The following is a 12,669-nucleotide window of genomic DNA, read 5'->3' as shown; positions in this document are numbered from 1 at the left end:
CCCCCTGAAACGTTTTGCCATGCCAACTGGGGCATAGGTTGATGGGGTGTTTTGAGCAGTGAGCAACTTTTGCTTCTCGTATATATAACCACTGACACCAATGATCTTTTTAGCTATCCGCAAAGGGGGATTCTTCCTATTGACCAACAATGTAAAGGGGCCTTTTTCTCATTGACCATCAGGCTAATGTACCCAAAGCTGTAGCTATAGTAATTAGTGGCAGGAGCAAAAGGGAATCCCATTGATGTTATCCCCTGGGAGTGGCACCCCAAGGGGTCCAGAAAAACAATATGGGTTTTCACTGGCACTAGGTCACTTCCCTACTGCTTTTCTGGCACTACACTTATTGAGCGTGCCTTTTGGAGAGCCTAGAACTATTTTTATACTGGCTGAAAGGCCACCATGTTTATTGAACCTGGCAAGTTTTATTAATTTTTCACTATTTATGCACAAGCCCTTACATTGCACATGCAGTTTGTCTTTTTTCATTTCACAAAGAGAAGACACTTATTGGGGCCTGCCATGATGTTGGGGGGAGGACCTGTGGCCTTCACAGGTCTTTTTCCTCTCCCCAACTGGGTGTCTCTCTTCAGAAAAACCTTCACTTAGTACTTAGATGCATCAGCTGAGCCCTAAGGATTGGTGTCCACCTGGTTTTAGCCAAGTGGGACTACAGTGCCTTGCCCATGTCAGGAGCCTTGCTCCCGAGGGGGAGGGGTTTAGGGATTGCAGCCTATCTTCTTCAGGAGTTGGGCCATGCTTAATTGTGTGCTGTGTGAACCAGTGGTGGCCTATCCATTAGGGGCGCAAGGGCGATGCCCCCCCATCCATGGGTCTGGCCCCCTGGTCTACATGCAGCGCAATGCTTTACAACATGAGGGCAGACAGTACACTTACAATACAAATCAATACAGGAGGGCCCCGCTCGTTAGAGCTTACAATTTAGAGGGAGGGTCAAGTTGAAACAAAAAGGTAATAACTGTGGGAGATAACCTGATGGAGAAAATGAAAATACAGTTGTTAGGTGTGGGTGGGGTAGGCTTCTTTGAAGAGAAGGGTTTTGAGGGATCGTCTAAAAGCTAATAAAGTAGGAGATAGGTGGACAGATTGGTGTACGGCATTCCATAGAATTGGAGAGGCTTTGGAAAAGTCCTGGAGGCGAGCATGGAAGGAGGTGATGAGGGAGCTAGAGAGCAGGAGGTGTAGCTGGGGGCAAAATTGTGGATGGATGGATAAAATGTAATTTTGGAGTGTATGAACAGTGGTGTGACACCCTGCCCTTACTGCTTTCTATATAGTTGAGTTTTTAATTCTGCCTGGCTCCATTAAGTTAATTTTCCTTCACTTTCTGCCATTGTGATGCCTGTCCAAGAAATGGGAGATCGGTCGTCAGTGAAACAGGAAGTCACAGACAGCAATAAAGTAAGATGTACCAATCCTTGCTCTCTTCCCCTCTAATAAAAAATTTGCTTTTGTGTTTGTTTGTGCCCCTATTGAAGAGATTGCCCATCGAGAATTCCCCCAGTTGGGACACAGATAGTTATCCCTGACAGTGGTCCTAACCCTTCCATACTCTATTCAAAGCTAAAAGTAACGTTTTTTGCCAGTCTTTTTATATTTAAGCTTCACGGTTGACATTATTTCCATGGCAATTCCAGAGACTGAGGAATTTAGATTGTGGAACAGGAAGGTCACCCATACAAATAAGATGATCGTCAAATGTTCCAACTGGAAATGATTGTATATCAATATACACAACACAACAAATGCAGACACCTCTATACTGACCAAACGTTAAGGGTCATTCTGTTTTACAGCTTCTATAACTCATTCACTATTCTCATGGCTCAGATTGATCTCATGAACCAGATAGATTTATCCAGGTGTCTTTACTCTGAGTCCCGTAAACACATCGATAACTGCTACGGGATTGTTTTGCCCCTGAAATGTATAGGAAATGTCCGTTGTCTACTATGGGATTACTAAAATACTTCTGAACTCATTTGTTTGGTGCCCCTTCTGGTTCAACTACATTTAGACTTCTTAGGTTGGGTGACCTTTGTCCCTGGGGGGCCCCCTGCTATTTGCAAGGTTGCCGAACCTAAACCTATTGGAATAAATCAAGAACCCCTTTTTTACCAAGCTGAAGATCCATATCCAGTACCTTGCTCCCATTTTTTGTTTAATCCTTATGGCAGACTTTCCAGGATCATTCAGACCTTGATGTCCAGGCACGTTGTGTTTTTTTTTGCACATTACCACGCATTGCATTAATGCAGTCAATTTGAATGAATCAGCTGGCAATGTACCAAGAGCCTGAAAAATTGACATGCACCATTACTGTGTGTTGTGGTGTACTGCAATGCATGTGTGCTGGACAGGGCTTTGGATATGGGGGTACCACCAGTCCTCCTGTATGGTGCCTGGGCCTGAAGGGGGGCCCAGGCAGCAGGATGAATTGGATGTGGGCAGGGAGGGTGAATGGCAGAGTGCAGGGGGGATTACTGGAACGGATCCCCAGTATCTCTCTCTGCAGCAGCTGAAAGCTGGCTTCTTCTCCTCTCCCTCCTGTTCTGTAGCTCTCTCTGCAGCAGATGAAAGCTGGCTTCTTCTCATCTCCCTCCTGTTCTGTAGCTCTCTCTGCAGCAGCTGAAAGCTGGCTTCTTCTCCTGTTGACTACAGAAGAGCTATACTGGGGATCGGTTCCAGTAATTGTCCCTACCATACTGATTACCCCTCATATGCATTATATGTTTCCCCCTGCTGCCCACCCCCCTTCTGTGTCCCCCCTACCCCCTGCTGCTAAATGTCCAAACTTGCCTTAGTGCGTTGGGTGCCATATATATACTTTAACAAGGGTTGCAGAACGCACATAACACTGCAACACACCAAGGAACAAAAAGTGCGTTCTGGCCTAGCAGAAATGCAACCATCTACACCTGGGTGTCTGCTCTGAGTATAAAAAATGTACCTAAATGATCATTTGTGTCTATTGGATGATCTTTCTGACATGTCTATATCTACCCTACCATCATTTGGAGTGGTGTGGCGAAGATAAGCTCTCTGCTTGAGTAGAGACTGGGTGTGCAAAGAGGAAAGTGGCAAGGCTTAACAGAACTTTAGGCACTTTACTCCTTGCGCACCAAGCAACATACACAGATGTTCCAACCCTTCCCAACTTCTCATATAAAAGGGCTTGTCATGTGGTCCATGTCCCTGTTGGACAACGTCCGATCACTCCCTGTTCCAATGACACAACTGGAAGTGAATGGAAAGTTTTGGCTGGAGTTCCAAGAGGTTATATTACTGTCCTTAGAAGCTGATGAGAAGAATAAAGGAACTATAGGAGATAGATTAGAGGAAGAAACAAAAAATACACGTGAATTATCTTTTCAGTTTCTCCAATTATTATTCTGTAACCTCCATTGTGTTCAGCTGAGATTCATGGAAAAGAGAAGGAGCTACAAAGAGTAACCAGGGAAAGAAAACTGTTGATGGGCTAGTCACTAGTTTCTGTCTATTCTCTCCCTCTGTGGGCTCGTTCATACGTGTGGCAGTTCTTGCTGCAGCTCAGAGGGGTTTGCCAGGTGTTGAAGAGGCAATATGTATCCTCCTCACCACCTGCTTCAACCTTCAACCGCAGAGCTGCAACTGAATGTATTGCACATAGTTGCAAAGTTGCAGTGCAGCCCCATTCAAAGTGCCTCCTGCCAAAATTCGACAAGCCATTAAATTCTTTGCTGTGGCTGCAAGGTGTGGTATGAAAGTGGCATGGCCATGGCAAAGCACAGCCCTGAGCGGCTCCCCGTTTAATTGTGTTTTTACCTTACGTGATGTGTTTTATGGGTTATCATTTTTTGTAACCCAGTTTTAGATTCCCAAAGTGCAACAACTCCCAATATGAAAAATCCCATTGTTCTCAAACAGCCCTGTTCACTTCACACTTGAGTGTTTTGAATCGTCGCGTGAAGTTTTTTTTTGAGGAAAAGTTTTTAAATTTTTAGATTTTGGGTCCTGTTCACACTTGAGCAATTTGAAGTGTGATTTGAAGCTTCACCAGACCGTTTCAATGCTTGACATTGGGATTTCCAATCCTGGATCACCTGCTGGTGGACACCGGAACTACAACCTTCTGCTCTGGGAAGTACAGTGCCACCAACAGGTAATCCAGTTTTCTGACACCTTTATTTATCTCAATGGTGCCCATTAACACCTGATCATAGTGTAGCTTGAAGAAGTACATGAGCCTCTTTTAGGTTACAGTCATGCACTTTAGCCCCAATAGACTATAATAGGAGAATCTGAAAAAATGTGCAAATGTGGGCAGAAATGCACTTTTTCTTGCCCAGTAACTAGCATTCCATTGGCTAAGACTCCTTTCACGCTGGGGCGCTTTGCAGGCACTACAGCGCTAAAAATAGCGCCTGCAAAGCGCCCTGAAAGAGCTGCTCCTCACACTCCAGTGTGAGAGCCTGGGGGCTTTCACACTGGAGCAGTGCGCTGGCAGGACAGTAAAAAAAGTCCTGCTAGCAGCTTCTTTGGAGCGGTGAAGGAGCGGTGAGTATACCGCTCCTCCACCGCTCCTGCCCATTGAAATCAATGGGGCAGCACGGCTATACCGCCAGCAAAGTGCTGCTACAGCAGCTCTTTGCGGGTGGTTTTAACCCTTTTTCAGTCGCCAGCGGGGTTAAAAGAGCCCCGCTAGCAGCCGAATACCCCCGCAAATACGACGGTAAAACGCTGATAAAAATAGCGGAGCTTTACCACCAACTGACCCATCGCCCCAGTGTGAAAGGGGCCTTAAAATATTTAAAAAAAAATCACTTAAGCCTGAAACGTGAACATAAAATGTGTTCAAAAATCTAAAAAATCCCCAAAACAACCAAAGACATTTAGGATTCAGCTGCATTGTGAATGGAGCCTCACTGGAAGCACCTGAAAAATGGGCAGCTTTTAGTGTTTTCTATTTCTATCTAGGAGCACAAAAAATTCTGTTCCTGTACTACAAGTTGCAAATACAATTGCACTATAAAAAAAACTCTCTAAATTGGCTGGCTAAGCTCATGTGTAAATGGAGGCTTAGATCCCAATTCAAGGGATAAAAAAATGTGTCTTGCTGCACAAAAGATTGGAAATTTTAAAAACTGAATGTGATCATGTAGCGCATTATTAAACCCTTTGCAAGCAGATTTTTTTCTATACTGGTGTAGACATACACAGATTCTGTCTCTCCGCTTTTTATATGACCCCCCTCTCTCTTCTCGGCAGACTTTAGGAACACCGGTGCCATTCCAACATAATCCCTCCACACCATAATTTTTAGAACTGTGATGGCAACATGCATACAGGATGGAAGAATCGCGATGAAAAGATGATTAAAAAAAAATAATAAAAAAAATGAGAACAAAAGGCCTTCCTTTACTACTTTTCTCCTATGCAGCATCACATCTAATGCAACGTCCACTTTAAGGGGTATATCTAAAAAAAATAAAAAAATGCAGAGCTATTAATCCTGCATGTACATTTGTTCTATGCAAATGTCGGCAAAATTTTATCTATTTTCTCTCCAGGTCAGGTGTTCTTTGATTATAAGAAAAGCAAAAATCGTTAAAATACCACATTATGGCCACTAGATGGGGCTGACGACTGAAATAAGTACGGTATTAATTTACCATAATCTTCAGCTCCATCTAGTGGCCATAATGTGAAAATGCCTGATTTACTCTATTCTTATGAATGTAGAACACCCGACCAGGAGATAAAATAGCTTAGTAACATTTGATTATGCCTCCATTTGCACAAAATGAATGTACAGGCAGCTTTGTGGGATGAATAACTCTGCAGATCTTTTTTTTTTTTTATAAATGCACCCCTAAAGCGTTACTCTGAGGTATACCATGCTAATGGGGTGTTAGATTCCAGATTAGGCACAGCTGTGGTTAGTATACCTAGGCATTGCAGGTAAGGGGTATGGTATATTAATGGTGTATTAGGAATTAGGGGCAATGTATTAGGTATTAGGCTAAGTCGCGTTTAGTAAATAGTTAATTATAGGTTAGGGAATATCACTGACTTACTTGAGACTGCTGGGGGAGGTTCAGAAAGTTGCTGTCTCGTGATCCAATTGTGACAAACCTGTTGGACCCGGCGGGGGGAGGCGCTGAGAATGCTACACAACAACACAACACAGCGACACGATGTGACACGGCAACACCATGGGATGAGGCAAAAAAAAACAATGGAGCAGCACAATAAAACAACACAGTGACAAGATAAAAAAACAACAATGATAGCAACAAAAGCATGCAGCAAAGCCACGAGACAATAAAAAAACAAAAACAAAAAAAAAACACAAAATGTCATGTTCAGGACAAATGGTAATGCAGTTACACATGGTATGTAACACAGAAATGACGGGTCAATTGTAACACATGCGCACACAATAACACATGGGGAAAAAGAGAGAGAAAGAGATAAGCAATCAGACACAAAACCAAATACATCACAACTCCCCCTACACAAACACACACAGATCTACACCCGAGACGTGTGTATACAGCTACCAGCGCATCCCCCACTATGTGTGTGTCTGACTACCCCGGATACACAGGTGGTATCCTACATCTATTACATCATACAACCTAATATGTTCTGCTCATTTCCTTTTATCCCATAATAGTGACGAGCAGTGATGTTCAGCTATCTACAGGAGCCAATCAGAAATAGCAAAATCAGCTTTGAGGCCTAGATGCTCTAAAGCTGGCCATACAGGGTGTGAATTGCCCAAAATTTGAGCCACAGGTGGTTGTGCCGGCACCTTCCCACCCGCCGTCCTTTGATCTGAAGTCAACCAGCTGCAGTTGCTGTTCAGGTATTCTGACATGCCACGGGTGCCTCGCTGTCAGTATACAAAAGCCAGCAGCGGGAGAGTCGTCCATCTACACTGTTTACAATCAGTTCCCCTCATTAGGGGTGTATTTAAAAAAAAAAAAAAATGCAGAGCTGTTCATCCTGCAAAACTGCATGTACATAAAGCAGAAATATAGACAACATATTTTTTTCATTTTTGATAGAGTAAGGGGAGGGTTAAAACTAGAGTCGAACCAATACCAGTATGTGAGCCAATACGAGTAGTCCTCAAAATGCTCCCATACTTGAGAACAATACATTTGCAGTGTGATTTGAGCCCATACAAAATGAATGGGCTCAAAGAATTGCATGCGATTTGAACAGAAATGCGGTGCGATTCCTGTCCGAGTCACATGCGGTTCCCAGCACCGCTCCACCACAAAGGTATGGGTACTCGTTATTGGTGAGTACTTGAGCAAAAGTATCGATACTCATACTTGCCGATAAAAGTCGGTATTGGTGCAACCCTAGTTATAACCCGTCAGATTTTTTTCCGCCATCTGTGTCCCATTGTGGAGATTTCCCTTCACTTCCTGTCTCATAGCCAGACAGGAAGTGAGAAGAAATCCCTGCAAATTAAAGGAATCCCATTGGGGCACCCCAGATCCCCATTGGAAGATTTCCTCTCTATTACTTTTCTAGGGACAACCCAAAGTTTGGGATTTTCTTTTACTTTCACTTTCAATGATAATGGTACGCAGGACAAATAGAGAAGGTAAATCTTCCTAATGGTGACACAGACAACAATAAAAACTGACAGTGGTTTGAATCCTTCTCCACTCTATCCAAAACAAAAAAAAAAAGTTTATAGTTTATAGTTATACTTTCATTCTGTGTGAATACTGACAAAACTGACTATTACTAAGCTATTTTAACTGAATGTTCTTCCTTCGTAATGTGAATCAGAATACTGTATTATGGCCATTTGATTTTGCTATAAAATATCAAATATTTACTTCCTACGATGGGCCACTAGATGGAGCTGTTGATACCTCTTTATTTACCTATGATCATCAGCTCCATCTAGTGGCTATAAAGTTGTAACTCCCTGATCCACACTATTCTTATGAATGAAGAACATCAGACCTGGAGGGCAGAGCCTAGTAACATTCAATTATGCCTGCATTTACACAGAAAAAAAAATTAACAGATGCAGTTTTGCAAGACGAACAGAAATTTGTTTTCATAAATACACCCCTACAAGTGTATGGCCAGCCCAAGCTGCTAACTCGTTTCTGATTTGTTGTGGGTTACTGCACAATTAAGCTTTGCTCTGTGTGTCCTGTTGTCTTTTCCAATTAGATTTCAATACAAATATTCTGCAAAATAGTGAAAACCCTGTGTGCTCTCGCCTGTAAAATGTGCAAAATTCAAGTGTAAACTAACATTACATGGTTGCTTTTTGTGTTAATAGTTGAACATGCTGGGACCCACCAGCAACAGATCGTATTCAACATCTATCAGCTTCTAATGAGTAAAGGCCTCCTGCACATGGGTGCCAAGGTAAAATTTGGGCATATTTCCCTATCTGGGAGCCACAGGTGCTGCGTACATCCAGACTGTCTGCTGTTGGATGTAGACTGTCTGCTGTTGGGTGTAGATTGTCTGCTGGTGGGTGTAGACTGTCTGCTGTTGGCTGTAGACTGCTGTTGGGTGTAGATTGTCTTCTGTTGGGTGTAGATTTTCTGCTTTTGGATGTAGACTGTCTGCTGTTGGATGTAGATTTTCTGCTGTTGGGTGTAGACTGTCTGCTTTGGGTGTAGACTGTCTGCTGTTGGATGTAGACTGTCTGCTGTCGGACGTAGATTTTCTGCTGTTGGATGTAGACTGTCTGCTGTCTGGTGTAGACTGTCTGCTTTTAGATGTAGACTGTCTGCTGTTGGATGTAGACTGCTGCTGGGTGTACACTGTCTGCTGTTCGGTGTAGATTGTCTGCTGTTGGGTGTAGACTGTCTGCTGTTGGGTGAAGATTGTCTGCTGTTGGGAGTAGACTGCTGTTGGGTGTAGACTGTCTGCTGTTGGGTGAAGACTGTCTGCTGTTGGGTGTAGACTGTCTGCTGTTAGACGTAGACTGTCTGCTGTTGGGTGTACACTGTCTGCTGTTAGACGTAGACTGTCTGCTGTTGGGTGAAGACTGTCTGCTGTTGGGTGTAGACTGTCTGCTGTTAGATGTAGACTGTCTGCTGTTGGGTGTACACTGTATGCTGTTGGGTGAAGACTGTCTGCTGTTGGGTGTAGACTGTCTACCGTTGGATGTAGACTGTCTGTTGTTGGGTGTAGACTGTCTGCTGTTGGGTGATCACTGTCTGCTGTTGGGTGTAGACTGTCTACTGTTGGATGTAGACTGTCTGGTGTTGGGTGAAGACTGTCTACTATTGGATGTAGACTGTCTGCTGATGGGTGTAGATTGCCTGCTGTTGGGTGTAGACTGTCTACTGTTGGATGTAGACTGCTGTTGGGTTGCTGTTGGGTGTAGACTGTCTGTTGCTATGCATGTTCACACAATTACATAGTACTGAATTCTATGGCCTGCTGCACTCAGCACCTGTGGCTCCCAGGCAGGGATGTTACATTGTATGGCCCCAGGCACCCATGTTTATAAGGCTAAAATGTATACTTTATATTAAAGTATATCTAAAGGCAAGACTTTTATTTTTAATTTTGGATAGTGTAGGGGAGGGTTAAAACTGCAATCTGAGATGATTTTCCTTCATTTCCTGTCCTGTAGACTCAACAGGAAGTCAGAGACTATATTTCTAACACGAGAGATATCTCCTTTTAGCTGTCAGAAAAAAATGGCCCCTTTGGAAGGATTCACGTCTATCACTGTTCTAGTGGCAATTCAAAATTTTCTTTCTTGGAGAAATCAGTGATCATGACAATTAGAAAGAGTAAATCTTCTCAACAGAGATACAGCCAGCATAAAGAAAAAAAATGGCACAGGTTCTAACCCCTCACCAGTCCATCCAAAACTTTGCAAAACAATGTTGCCTTTAGTTATACTTTAAATTGATATAAGCTTTGCAGTAGCGCCCCCAGGTGCTGGGTATTGGAAACTAAAGATGTTTATTACTGATACAACAGCTCCACCTGCTGCTGGATATAGGAAACTGAATGTGATTTCTCTTAATACAACAGCTCCACCTGCTGCTGGATAAGGGAAACTGAATTTGATTGCTCCAAATACAACAGCTCCACCTGCTCATGGATAAGGGAAACTGGATGTGATTGCTCCGAATACAACAGCTCCACCTGCTGCTGGATATGAGAAGCTGAATGTGATTGCTTCTAATACAACAGCTCCATCCGCTGCTGGATAAGGGAAACAGATTTTGATTGCTCCTAATACAACAGCTCCCCCTACTGTTGGCTTCTAAAAAAACTAAAGGTGATTACTCCCTAAATGATGCTCCCCCTGCTGGTGAACAGTGATAACTCCTGATATAATGGCTTCACCTGCTCCTAGAAGGTAACTGCTCCCTGATGCAACAGCTCCCACTATTGTTGGTTCATGAAATCAATGCAATTGCCTATTGATACAAGAGCTGCTGTTATTACTGAAAGCTGAAAGTGATTGCTCCCTGACATAACAGCTCCCCCTGCAGCTGGCTAATGGGAACTGAGGGTGTTTGCTACCTGCATCCCCTTCTGTTGCTTCCAGAACCTGAAAGTAATAACACCTTGATAGTGCACCTCCTTTTACTGCTGGCTACACATAGGGGTCTATTTATATATATTTAAAAAAAAAATTTTAGTTGACTTTCAGCTCCATCTAGTGGCTAAAATGCTGTATATTATTTCATTTAGGTATTTCAGAAAACTATAACACATTTTGGCCACTAGATGGGGCTGAATGCTGTATATTTTTTTTTTCATTTACGGTAGGTATTTCAGAAAACTATAACACATTTTGGCCACTAGATGGGGCTAAATGCTGTATATTTTTTCATTTCGCTATATCAGAAAACTATAACACATATTGGCCAGTAGGTGGAGCTGATGATGATAGGAATGAATCTATTAGCGAAAATACTGCCCAAATTCGTTGAGCATGCACAAATGTGTGTGACATTGGTCCAACAAATTTTTATAAATTGTATGTGTATGTCAAACCAATTTTTTTTTTTTTTAATAGAGTGGGGAACAATTAGAACACTAGTAAGGTTTTACTACTTTCTAGGGCTCCATTATAAAGATTTATCCTCACTTCATGTCCTGCTAAAAAATGTGAAGGGAACAATCCCACCACAAACAGAAATAAAAACGCTTTTCTGTAGAGAAGTAGGGCGAGGGCTGGAGCCCCGTCTGTGACCTTTTTGCAGTGTTTCCATCACTTCCTGCCTGAGAAATGGTTGTCAGCAGGACAGGAAGTGAGGGTAAATTTCCCAAATGGAGCCCCAATAGTAATAAAAACCCAACCGGAGTCCTAATCCTACCCCAGACTATCCAAACCTAGAAATACATTTTTTGGGGGGATTTTTTCCACTTTACCTGGTGCTGATAGCGTCTTTCTACAGAAGAGCTACATTAGAGGGGAACTATAGTATAATTTCTGTAAACTCACATTTAGATTTTTTTATCCCTCAGAAAGTAAGTTTGGACATCACATCACATCTAAACATAATTATCCACATTGTATTTATTGTGCTTTAGGTTTCTGATTTTTAATGATCCCTCCAGTGGTGATCTGAACACCAGGGAATGTGATTAGCGTTTTGAACATCGGGGAATGTGATTAGCATTCCTGCTTAATGGACACTAAGAAGAGCTCAGCTCAGCTAGCCTATTGTTTTAAGTTAAATCAGACCCAAGCCAAGACTTTCTATGTGACTGAGGAGCAGTGAAGCACAATCACTCTGTAGGAACTAAGCAGGAAGCAGAGCTGGCATATATACACACATATGGCTACCCCCATATGCATGTACACTATATTAACAAAAGTATTGGGACGTCTGCCTTTACACACACAGGAACGTTAATGGCATCCCAGTCTTTAGTCCGTAGGGTTCAATATTAAGTTGGCCCACCCTTTGCAGCTATAACAGCTTCAACTCTTCTGGGAAGGCTGTCCACAAGGTTTAGGAGTGTGTCTATGGGAATGTTTGACCATTCTTCCAGAAGTGCATTTGTGAGGTCAGGCACTGATGTTGGATGAGAAGGCTTGGCTCGCATTCTCCGCTCTAAGCCATCCCAAAGGTGTTCTGTGGGGATGAAGTCAGGACTCTGTGCAGGTCAATCAAGTTCCTCCACCCCAAACTCGCTCATCCATGTCTTTATGGACCTTGCTTTGTGCACTGGTTCAAATGATCTGGTGGGGGGGGGGGGGGGGGTGATTTTGGTGTGGGGTTAAGACTGGGATGCCATGAAAGTTCATGTGTGGTGTAAAGGCAGGTGTCCCAATACTTTTGGCAATGTAATGTTTATTTGAAATCTAAGAATTACTGCTTTATAATTAGATTGTTTATATTTAACTGATCACAATCACATATATATTTTAAATATTGAAAAACTACTATAGTTTCCCTAGGCTATAAACCTATCACACTAATGGAACAGATGGGGGTGTTTAAAAAAAAAAAAATTTGCAGAGCGATTCATTCATTCAGTCTGTGCGAATGGGGCAAAACCTAATGTTACTTTCATATTTTCTCTCCAGGTTGAATGTCATTCATTCACATAGGAGAGAGTGACTCCTAGATGGAGTCTATGCTTATAGGCAATACATTTTTATATAATGTGATTTTCAGCTCCATCTAGTGG

The 12,669-nt window shown here is 42.7% G+C and overlaps 1 protein-coding gene across 8 annotated transcripts in view; it reads right to left on the bottom strand.

Moving 5' to 3' along the window:
• NFIX (nuclear factor I X) overlaps window positions 1-12,669 on the bottom strand; it is a 285,613-nt gene that overhangs the window by 18,605 nt on the left and 254,339 nt on the right. For 7 of the 8 annotated variants that reach the window (XM_077470319.1, XM_077470323.1, XM_077470324.1 and 4 more), the window contains one exon: window positions 6,078-6,169. The exons of the other annotated variant lie outside the window; for it this stretch is intronic. In XM_077470319.1, the coding sequence (XP_077326445.1) occupies window positions 6,078-6,169 (92 nt within the window). The remainder of the gene's footprint in view (window positions 1-6,077; window positions 6,170-12,669) is intronic. 8 annotated transcript variants of the gene reach the window in all.

This window comes from Lithobates pipiens, unplaced genomic scaffold (genome assembly GCF_037356315.1).
Source record: "Lithobates pipiens isolate NorthernLeopardFrog02 unplaced genomic scaffold, aLitPip1_a1.2 Scaffold_8, whole genome shotgun sequence".
NCBI classification, from domain to species: Eukaryota; Metazoa; Chordata; class Amphibia; order Anura; family Ranidae; genus Lithobates; species Lithobates pipiens.
This window is presented reverse-complemented; position numbering and strand designations above follow the sequence as displayed.